This window comes from Syngnathus leptorhynchus, chromosome 1 (genome assembly GCF_054491065.1).
Source record: "Syngnathus leptorhynchus isolate UIUO chromosome 1, UIUO_Slep, whole genome shotgun sequence".
Taxonomy (NCBI): domain Eukaryota; kingdom Metazoa; phylum Chordata; class Actinopteri; order Syngnathiformes; family Syngnathidae; genus Syngnathus; species Syngnathus leptorhynchus.
Window position 1 is genome coordinate 8,403,990 of NC_141195.1, and position 12,264 is coordinate 8,416,253.

Here is a 12,264-nt window from a genome sequence, read left to right on the forward strand (position 1 = left end):
AGACAATGTCTTGAAGTACCAAGTTCACCAACTATTTATTGATCCATAAAGAAAAAAAACATGATTGTCAAAGCGTGTGCAAATTGCAAAAATCCTGCCACAGTGTGGGTTTAGCCCCAAGTGCTTCTACTCACCTGACAGGTAAAAGAATGAATGATTGAATGAATGAATGAATGAATGAATGAATGAATAAATAAATAAATAAATAAATACATAAATACATAAATAAATAAATAGATAGATAGATAGATAGATAGATAGATAGATAGATAGATAGATAGATAGATAGATAGATAGATAGATAGATAGATAGATAGATAGATAGATAGATAGATAGATAGATAGATAGATAGATAGATAGATAGATAGATAGATAGATAGATAGATAGATAGATAAATAAATAAGTTGAGTCTTATCTAGATAAACCCTGCCACTATAGCAGCTCGATGAAAATATTATCCCATCTATTTTGTTTAAATTGTATTTTTTTGTGATCAACCAAACCCATGGAGCCAATTGATGAGCAAACATTAATTGAAGACACTACCTAAGTTTAGTTCTTGTCGCAACTTGCAGGTGAGATGGTGCTTGTAATGTGCAAGACGGTATCTGACAATTGTTAATTGAGGTTCGGTGCGCGTGCGTAAAGAGGTTGGCTGGCAGCATTTGGGCGCGCAACCACGCAGCACCACTGAGCAAATCTCTTCAGATCTGTGCGTGGAGCGGACGCAGGCTACTGGAGGCGCATCATCCTTTGGCTTGCATCAAGGAATCGCAGAGTTTTGCGCACCAACTTTATTCATTTGCTTGCTTTATTTCAATGACACGCTCAGACGTTTCTCGAGCTGGGAATTTGGACTCAACAAGGATGCCGTGCGCGATGAGGGTGTCTCTAGTGTACGCGGCGCATGTGCGGAGCCGCTAGTGGACAACTCGCGGACATGCGGTTGTTGGGCTGGAGCGTGCTGTGGGTTCTGGCTGCGACGATGCAAGCCCAGAACGACACGGAGCCCATCGTGTTGGAGGGCAAATGTCTGGTGGTGTGTGACTCCAACCCGGCTGCCGACTGGCGGGCGTCCAACTCGCCACTCGGCATCTCGGTGCGCGCCGCCAACTCCAAGGTGGCTTTCTCGGCGGTGCGGAGCAACAACCACGAACCCTCCGAGATGAGCAACAAGACCAGGATCATCTACTTCGACCAGGTCCGGAACCTTTACGTGTTACATGCAGTTGCCATGTTTATGACAGTGTCTGTGCGTGCCAGAGTGCGTTTGCTTTTGCATGCGTAGAGCTGTCATGTATTGAGTGGGGGAGGGGTCCATCCTGTCCATCTCATCACCTGCAGATCACCCATCAACCCCAAACTCAACCCCCAAAATACAAAAGTATCATTCATTTATTTTGGATGGGTTTCATTTCATGTTAATCATGATTCAAATAATCTAAATGTAACTGTAATGTAGCTATGAATAAGCGCTGAAGTCCATCCGCCCGTCCGCCTGTCCATCCGCCTGTCCATCCGCCCGTCCGCCCGTCCATCCATGCATCCATCCATGTATCCATGCATGCATGGATACATGCATCCATCCATCCGCCCGTCCGCCTGTCCATCCGCCTGTCCATCCGCCCGTCCGCCCGTCCGCCTGTCCGCCCGTCCATCCATCCATCCATCCATCCATCCATCCATCCATCCATCCATCCATCCATCCATCCATCCATCCATCCATCCATCCATCCATCCATCCATCCATCCATCCATTTGCTACAGTGCCTGCACTCAATAGGGATCTGGATGACCTGGAGCAGATCCCTGCTGGACTGACTCAGTAGTCAGAAAACCAGCGATCAATTAACAAGCTAATATTTTTTTATTCAGTTCAGGAAAACAAATTTCCCCAGTGTGAATAGTGGAAACTGAAATAATCTCTCTCTTTATTATAGACAATGTTTTAACAAATTCCTAACTGTCATACAAATGTGAAAATAAGTTTCCACTATTAATGAGTAAGGTTAAAACAATGAAGTTTATTTTTAATGATGACGGCATGTATTGTGCATTGAAAGTAAGCTTCTGTGAGGCTCCTCCTCCCCATCAATCTTAAAAGCACTTGTTGAGAGAGCCCCCTCTTCCAGTGAGATGATGGCAAGGACAAGGAAAAACAAATGGACTACTATTTTCATGCCCGGCGCAAGTTAAGCGTAAATGCAGTCTAACTGTGCGCACGGGTGGAGTTTTCTTTGTTGTGGTACTTTTCTAGATGGGAGCATTTAGAAATGAGTGTTTGTGTCGTTGTGTGAGTAAGCACAGGCAAATTGATTCTCAGCCAATCAAAACGGTTTCCATCATTCTGTTTAAATTCAGTATGAGAGGCCCGCCGTCTGCCTGCCGGAAGCATAACGGACTTGCTGGCATCAGAACAAGAAATTGGCAAGAGCTTAGTACGTTTATAAGTAACAGCAAAAAAATCCACTTGCGACTGATGTAAAGTTGGCTGCTGTGAACCCTGATTATGCGTCTGTGTGTGACAAATTGCATTACTTCACTTGTGCCACAATTTAGACCTGGTTTTATCTGGCTAAAGTCCAAGCCACCTTCTATCACCAAATTGTCAGGTGTGCTGAGAGGCGTGTAATAAAAAAAAAAACAGCCACAGTCCGCCAGAGCGCCATGGTCTTTCAAATTTCCAAACATGGTAAATTAGACTTTTTATGACCGACCAGTGCACGTGCACAATCCTTTGAGGCCCACTGAACTAGGGTTGCATGTGACATCAAACTCAAAGGAACCCCAAAGGTTTGTGTTATGTTAGATGCATATTTAGTCATAAAATGAAATGTTGGTTTCGTGAGATTCTTCATATTTAACATGATAGTTTGTTAATAATGTCTGACTTGGAGCTGAGCAGGTAATCACAATTCCAACAATAGCTCAAGTTACTGATGCAATAATTTCAATAATAAAGCCTGGTTAACCTCATTCCATTCATTTTACTGCCCTTGTAGATAAATGTACAGATTATATAGATGAAATTTATGATTTAAAAAAAAAAAAAATTACCAAATGTGTTTTATGGCAGCCACCTCAAGTCTTAATGAAGTCATCAGAACTGTGCCGTTATTTACAAAACAAAGGAGAGATCGATTGTGAGCATCTGTTGTCTGTCTTCTCTTGTAGGTTCTGGTAAATATTGGAAACTTCTTCACATTTGAGTCTGTGTTTTTGTCCCCAAGAAAAGGAGTCTACAGTTTCAACTTCCATGTCATTAAAGTGTACCAGAGCCAGACCATACAGGTAAAAGAACGCCGTTAACCCAATTCTGATCTTTTTTTGCCCTCCAGTGGCACAAAAGGACGATCTAACATGATTCACCTCATCTGAATATGAATATCTTACATGAAAGGCATGTGCGTCATTAAGTAATAAAAACTCATTGCCGACCGAGGTTACCCTTTATTAAATCAACGGCGAGAAGAGTCAAGCCAAGCCAACAAAATTGTATATTAACCTCCACCAGGGACATTATAGAAAATGCATTTTTAATGTTAGCACAGTATATAAATTGTTGGTTCTCTGGAGTGTCTACTTCCTCTCAAAAGGAAAATTAAATAACCAAGTCAATTTTAGTATCTGCTTATTTCTGAAAGTGTGTGGCTGAGCAAGTCTGGTGGGGCAAATCAACACAACTCCTCACAGGTCAAGGTTCTCTCTGTGTTGTGTTCCATCAGTGTAAGCATCGCCGTGTCGGATATGTGCCACTTGAAGTTGACATGGAAATAGTAGAAAACATCAGATGTAAGGCATCGAATAGCAATGAGGCACTTGGACCTGCAGTGGTTTATCACCTCATGCCTTATCTTTGAAGCATGCCTTATCAAATTTGTGCTGGCCAAGAAACAGGACAAAAAAATGAAAGTATAGATCCCCATGAAGGTGCAGATTGATTTCGTATTTTCATTGTTGGAAATTGAAGTGATAATGACATGAAAGGTTTCAAGTTCAGTCCAGGCCGAATATGAAATGCCCATGTTTCCTCTGCAAACCAGAAAGGAGCCTCCTGACTAAAATTATGCTAATATCTCCCTTTTTTTTTTCATCTTTGGGAATGATTTGCTCATTTTCCTCTTTCCTTTCCTATTTGAATATACTAATCCAAAGGCTCTCTCAGATTTACTTCCATATCTGCCCCTATTGTATTATGATGAACAAAGCCTTGATTGGCAGAAACATTTAACAATTTCTTTGTTCTTGAGGACACTCACTCGAGTGTCTAACTATAAAAATTAACACCATTCTTTTTCTGATTTGACAATTGTATCAGATTATGGGATTAAACAATTGTCATTGTCAATGGTGGCCGCTGCGTTTCTCTTTCTTGAACAAAGCCTAAAAATGTGGATATGATTTGACTGTTGTTTAATTGTCTGACTTTCTAGGTCAACCTAATGTTAAATGGGAGGCCCGTTATTTCAGCGTTTGCTGGGGACAAGGACGTAACTCGCGAGGCCGCCACGAATGGAGTTCTGCTCTATCTGGAAAAGGAGGACAAAGTCTACCTGAAATTGGAGAAGGGCAACCTGGTCGGCGGATGGCAGTACTCGACATTTTCCGGCTTTCTCGTCTTTCCTTTGTGAATAAGAAAACCACAACGGTTTGTAAAGTGACCGACTTTCGTGATGTGTCGTCGCTGCATAAATAAAAATGTGACTGGCAAAGCAGCATCACAAAACTGGGTTTTGAAGATGCTTTGTTTCGCGTGATCCTGTCAATCAAGATGCTCCCAGAGAGAAGCCTTCCACACCCCGCAAGCGCTTTGTTGTCATGACAACTGTTGCTCAGGTGTGTCTGCCTTTTTGCTAACTGAGCTTTTTAGTTTGTCGCTAAAAACCCATTTGATATGACATCTGCTTTAAACGTAGCTAACCTCCCAAACATACCCTCAATTAAAAAAAAAAAATACATGTCCGTTATATGACAACAATGAAAACTGCTTTTTATTTTTCTATATGCTGTATATGTGATATATTAAAATGAATGTCCATAGTGTCCTCTGTTATCTGACACTGTATGTCAAAAGAGGTGCTGTCTCAACTGACAAGACATTTTCATCAAGTCACATATATTGGATCCTCTAAATTCAAACAGCCATGAGGTTGTACACTGTTAGCGAACCAGACTATGGGAAGAAGATTTGACTCCAGAGTCAGACAAAACGGTAGAGTTCCATTTCCAAGGCATTGACGTAAAACGCATTTTTACATCTGACCAAAGTGAAAAACGCATGTACAACGATAGTAAGTATGGAGGTAACATCCGAGAAGCAATACAAAGAAATCATAATGGCTTTTTGAATTGGGCAACCAAGGTTGAATGATAAGACCGCAAAAGTGAATGGGGTCGTTAAAAGCGCTGGACTTTGCTTTGTCATTACGATATGGTCATTAACATTCAAGATGGGGTGCAACGACATCTTCCAATTGCACACGTTGTAACCTTGGAATGTCGTGCGATGCATTCGGGACAATCGTAAACAGAAGCGTTCCCCTGTATACAGGATGTTCAGTGAAAGGACATTGAAATCGGAAAGACTTGGTCAGCATACACCGTTGCTAGTTCTCAAAGACAGCATTATTTGCTTTTAGACTTTTACTTTGCACTTATATGATGATGAAGAATGTTTAAAGAAAATTGACATGATAATTTTGAGGTGGGACTGTAACGCAAATCAATGCCTTTATCATATCTGTTACACATATGACTTTTTTATGTCCCATCATTTTGTGGAAGATGGTTTTACTTGCATTTGATAAGAGTTAAGAATCTTAAAATGTTACTTAAAACCTTATCCGTAAAGGTTTTATGATGGTTCACAGTTTGACCATGGAACAGACTATATCAATGAGTTTCAGATCCTCAGAGGTTCCATTGTATGTTACACAGTGCACATTTAAATTCCTTTTAGAAAATTGAACACAAGGTTTTGAACTCATCATAGGCAATGAAAGCAACATATTGATGTATTGAGGCCAATTAATGCACATGTTAAGATAAAATGGCCAATATGGATGATATCAAGGTTATTTGAGTGAATGAAAACAAATGAAACAAAACTAAAATTGAAAAAAAACCTTCTCATTTACAAAACAAAAATAAAACGGATACTACACATTTTCAAAACTAACTCAAACTAACTGTGATTATAGCAAAAATGTCCTATAATGAATGAATTAATAATAATCATCATCATCATAATAATAATACATTTTATTTGTATGGCGCCTTTCCCGGCACTCAAGGTCGCCGAACACACATAAAATAGACACAATTAAAAGAAAAGATGTCTAAAAGCAAAGAAACATCTGCAGCAGAGTAATAATTAAGTAATTAATTTAACACGCAATTATTTGGGGTTGATTTAAAATGTAATTACTTTTGATTTTACAGCACAGCCACGAGCTGAAAGAAGAAAAGGTCAAACTTGGAGTTGTAGTCCTCTTAATGAAATTAAGGGCGATTTTTGATTCTTCTAATTTATAGTATCTGATCATAAAATGGCCACAAGACTGCTAACGGTGCCGATGTAGATATCTGGTATCGCTACTTGTCCATCCCTAATTTTCTCCGTTGACAACTTGTGTTGACAACTTTTGTGTGCCTCCAAAAGCAAGTTCACTCATTCACATCAACATACAATAAAGACGTTATGGGGCAACCACTGCTTGTCTTGGTTTCATCATATAAGCCATGGTGTCAAACTCAAGGCCCGGGGCCCAGATACCAGCCACCACATCATTTTATTGTGCATCAAATTTGTGTGTCATTACGAGAATTGCAAATCCTTTTCACTTTTATTAATATTTTTTTTATTATTATTATTATTGTTGTTATTATATTTGACCAGACTTTACTCGTCTGATTTGAAAACGAGTTATTTGTCAGTTTGTTTTGTAGCTTTTACTGTGTATAATATGAGGTGCTCATACATTTATTTGGGTTTACAGTCGTGATGGCCCTCCGAAAGAAGCTATGACGACAAAGCGGCCCGCGAAAAAAAATGAGTTTGACACCACTGGTATAAGCTGATACTACATGCTTGTCTGTATTTAGAGTATGTATGTAGGGCGATTGCTAAATATGCCGATGGTCAATGTAATGTTGTTTATTAGCTAGCATTAACAAATGCCTTTTCAGGTGGGTTTTTATTACGTTTCATTGTAGTATAAACTTGCATTAATGTAAGTGAATCTTCTACCAATCTCATTTTAGGGAAAAACGTCTACACGCCTGAGGCACCACTGCTAGTTTGCTTCACTGACAGATGACCTACGAGTCGTCTGTTTTATTCATGCCAAAACACGTGATTGCCGATTAATCGAACACAATCTATGACCATCATTCGGGAGTCGGAAAGTCAGCGCATCGATTAGTCATCCGGTCAGTTTGACCCCTACCAAACACACAAGATCTTTACCAATAATCATAAATCTCCTCCCCCAAAAGGATGTCTGTTGCAATACCAAGACTGACCTGTGAAAAGCAGCATACTGTTTACTAAACTGATAAATACTCTCTTGTAAACTCTTCTCCTTGTCATTTTAATTGTGCTGAATGACCTTGGAGTTATACTGACTGCTGTGCAAGGTTCAGCTCATTCCTAACAGGTTATTTTTCAGTTTTACATCAAAGTCTTGGCCCATCCTGCGTGGAGTTTGGATGTTCTCCCCATGCGTGCGTGGTTTTTTTTTTTTTTTTTTCATATAGTCCAATCAACATATTATAGCTACAAATGGTTCTGCTTGAGACTGTTGTGATAACAAGCTTTCTTGTGAGTTTAATAAACGTTTGCAAAGAGAAAATCCCCAAATGAATGCCAGTGGATTGACTTGTTTTTTTTCCTGACTTACTTTCACCACCTACATTACATTTTATGAGCACTTTAAAACATTTAGTGAATAGCTAGATAAATTAACATTCCCAGTGGCACAACTTATAAATGGAAAGCTTTCATTGAAAGCTTATCTCCACACGTTTTGGATTTAACTGTGACAGATAAGAGAGACTCTTTGTGGCTTGGATTTTATCATTTGAACTTGTGCTTCTTTTGCAAGGTTTTTGTCAAATCACACACTGAGTGAAAAATCATACTTTTCTTTTGCAGATATCTTTTGTGTTGTACTCTTTAATGGAGCGATTCCTTGAAAAGATTGTAAGAAAAGTCCATTTGGAACCAAAGATACACAGAACATTTACTTTCAGTCGATCATTGTTAGGGTTTATGAACTATCTTGATCGTATGATTATGTTGGGATGTAGACTAGAATGATGAACTTTGTTTTAACCATTTGCTGAGGTGACCACCACACATGTAAATTGTCACCCCCACCTTGGCCACCACACATGTAAATTGTCACCCCCACCTTGGCCACTCTCACCCCCACCCTTCTTCTCTCAATAAATAGCCTCTTGCATGACTCCAACGGCAGACTTTGTTCGGACATTGCTGTATCTACAGTAACGAACAAATTCTCCACTTGCAAGTGTTCAAAGGGCATACTGTCTCCCGTGTGGTTCTTGCAAAATAAGTTAGAGTCAGAACATCCCTAACAATCATCATTTTACTCATCTAATTTCTTTCACTTCCACTTTCTGAAGTGGGCATCATCTTAACCCTATCATTAAGGGAGTCAAGAGAAATCCCAGTCGTGACGAAGAAAAATAACACAGATGCCACTTAGAGGAGAAGCTACTACTATCAACTATTGACAACATAACTCCTAGACACAAATATTGGCCATTTCGACAAACAAAAAAGTCAGCAAATTCTAGCATTCATTTTGCCTCAATTTTTCCAGAGTTGTATACTTTTCACGTTCCAGCGTTCCCTTTGATTGCATCCACTGGGTCACATAAACACCCCCTGAAGTGAACTGTAACTAAGCATCAGTCAGAGCAGCATGGAGTCTGTCTAATGAGGAAAAACACAGTGGCTCGTGATGATGATGATGATGTTGATGTGTGTGACCCTGCTTCCCGTCAAAGGTGCAACGGCCATGAAGGAAAAGAACATTTTATTTCTTTCACTCCCACAGACACTTAAGGAAACAAAACAAATTTCTAGGGGGGCGGGGCAGAAAAGACGCCCCTGACCTAACCAGCAGCTCTTCCCTAGCAACTGTCGCTCGGCACAACCTTTTTTTTTTTTTTTTCCTCAAAACAAGTTCACGTTGCCCTGACACAACTTGAACTGTGTTGAAACACATTGTGGAGGATTTCAAATCGTTCAATTTTGCTCAAATGCGAAAAATGTCAACTGTGTAATCTACATTTCACATTTAAATGATAGAATAGAAAAAGAATGATCATCTCTCAACTGCCCAGTTCAGATGATTTTGGGTGAATCCTTGTGAGAATCACCACTGTCCAAGATGTAAAGAAGTGCAACCATGTTTGGAGCGCAATTTGAGGGGTCATACCGTGGTTCTTTTTGCATGTTGCCATGCAAAGTTGTTAGATTTCAGGCTGGGGTGAAAGCATTTTGGGAAAAGGGGACCAATCATCTCCTGCTCGGCTCATCCTTGCCCTTGTCATGACGCTAACCATGAGTGACATTCCGGCTTTCAGCAGACCTCCCACCAACCCTCCCCTCAATTTTTACCTTTGCATGATTCTGTGAGCAAGCTGCATTATGACAAGTTCATGGACGTCATTGAACTGTCAGTCTGGTCTGTGATGAGGGATAAGGGCGGTCTGCTTTCTGTCACGGCAGCTCCTATGAAAAACAAGCGCATAAATGACTTTGATTGAAAATGACGGCATTAAGATGGAGGTGAATGTAAGAGGAATCGCTTAGCTAGAAAAGAAAAAGGTAGTAGAGTTTGGCATGCACACAAAAATGAACCAACATATCCATCTGGGTCAGGCCAGGTAATTTAATTCTCTTGGTGTCTGTTATTCGATTATTTTACAAATGTCGTTTCTTTATTTTGCATCACTATTTTCTTAATAAGCCCTAAATATTGACTCAAATTAGGGTTTCAAACAAGACTTAAGGTTTCAAATTAGGGTTAAATTTTGAAGTAGGATTTTTTTTTATTTTTTACATACATTATTTTCCATTTCATATTCTCCAAACAAATCTTCTGTTCTTCTTCCAGTGTCAGTTATTGATGTTTGTTTCCTTTTCTTTTTTGTTGAAGGGAATTTTTGTTGTCTGGCTTTTGTTACGCTTCACACAACTGTTGGGCTAAATGGCCAAGTCAGCGTTTCTAGAGACTGTGTGGTTTTTGACTGGATTGTATGGCTATTTTTTTTCTAATTAAAATCAAGAAGTCAAATTCATCTTAGGCTAAAGTTGACGTCACTTGTCAACAATTTGGAATGTGCCTTTGGATCGCGTCAAAGCAACCATTGTGTTGCCTTGCGGCCAGCGGCAGTTCCTCCACGTGATCGGCTTGCTGAACGCCACTTGAACTTTCACTCATTAGATGGCGGCGTGAGGTCACAGCGCGTGATTCATGATTAGCACACAAAGAAGTGTTTTAAACCTTGTGACAGACGCAGGCAGATTGTAAGCTCTTGAAATAATACTATTATAAAAAGATATTCAATTGACAGCATACTGTATTAGCATATGTCTGAAAATTTGTTAATTGTTTACTTAACTGCAGATGGGGTGAGGCAATCATTGTGAGGTAGTTGGAGTCTTGGTGACTTGTAACACATTATTTGCTTTTCGTTTTTTTATTTTAGTGGAAAACGTCCCATGCACCCTTATGCATTTCAGTAGCCATGACGTCAACGTGCATTTCTCTACTTACGGGTCAACCCAGTCCCATCCTCCAAGACTAGAGAGGGTCCATTGCACAGGAAAACAAATTTCTTCCACGACCAATTATATGAGTGAGCAGGAATGGGGGGTCAACATCTTGAGATGGCATTAAGAAATTCAACAACACATTTGAATGTGTAAAAAAAAAATGATGAAGTCTTAGCTGTAGAAAAATATATTACAGAATGTTAAGACCAAAGTGGCTCTTTGAGAGGGAGGAAAAAGGGTAGAAAATAACTTTTCATCAGGAGAAAATTACTCCCAGCCAAAAGATAGCTCCCTCTCATGAATGTTGGCTTTTTAACATTTGTTTGTTAATGTCCACACCTTTTGAATCTTGCCTCTCTCCAGGGTAAAAAGCAATCACAGCAAAAACATTTCCTGTCTATAGCAATGATGTTTAAATCGGAAAAACAAATCACAGTGCTTTATACGCAGGGTGTCACATATCCAGTTTGGTGGTTAAATCCAGCCCGTTGAATACGTTTGAAAATAAAAAATAGCTGAATGACCCTGCGGCTACGTGTTATATTAAGACTTCTCTCTATTTGTTAAAGGAGAACCAGTAAATGTTTTTTTTTTATTTCAAAATTGAAAGACTGCTGAGATTTTAATGGCAAAATTTAAAACCTTACATGAGGAATGTTGTTCTATAGTTTGGTATTGATCCAAGATTTTCCAAATATTTGTGACCTTCTCTCATCTCATTCTGTAACAGTCTTGACTAAAACAGAGTGATTTTATTCTGGAACGCTCGCTAAGCATCTAAACAGCAGCAAACCCCAAAGAGGTCAAATGAGTGATGATGGTTTTTGGTCCCTCAGCGTGATTGCGAGAACGAGGTGAGGGAAGTTGCTGAGTCGTGTTGACAAGAAGGCAACATAAGAGAGAAACGTTGAGCCGACTCGGCATGAATGACAAAGCGCCAACAATGATGCCTGATGAGAGCATCTTCTGGCTTCCTGCATGCGCTTTTTGATCATTCAGTTCTTCATTACAAATCACGGCTGTTGTGTGCCACTATCGTATTCTGTCAGAAGAAGAAAAAAAAATAAACTCCAGTCGTACACACAGTGGGCCATTCTACAATCGGAGAATTGTTCCCCAAGTGGAATTTCAATCATCTATACACAAAATAAAGTTGTTGTGACCTTACATATCCTATATGACAGAAAACTTACATCAAGCTTTAAATGAACTTGTTTTGCATGATTTTGTTGATAATTGTAATTATTAAAACACTTTTGATTGACTAGATTTTTTTAAAACTGCTCTGAGGTTTTGTGTCTCAACATATGAACATGTGACCCTGTAACTAAAACCTGCAATCATTCACTCACTTTTAGTGGATATGTGCTTTAGAAAATAAAGGAATGGATAAAATGAATGGATATTACTATCCATAGCTGTGATGTATCAAATTCCACCGGTTGCAGA

At 39.5% G+C, this 12,264-nt stretch overlaps 1 protein-coding gene across 1 annotated transcript; it reads left to right on the forward strand.

The window, feature by feature from the left end:
- Nucleotides 1–942: 942 nt before the first annotated feature.
- cbln4 (cerebellin 4 precursor) lies at nucleotides 943–4,633 on the forward strand. The gene is made up of 3 exons (XM_085915167.1): nucleotides 943–1,203; nucleotides 3,177–3,293; nucleotides 4,436–4,633. The coding sequence occupies exons 1-3, from the start codon at nucleotides 943–945 to the stop codon at nucleotides 4,631–4,633; spliced, it is 576 nt and encodes a 191-aa protein (XP_085771293.1).
- The last annotated feature ends 7,631 nt before the right edge of the window (nucleotides 4,634–12,264 follow it).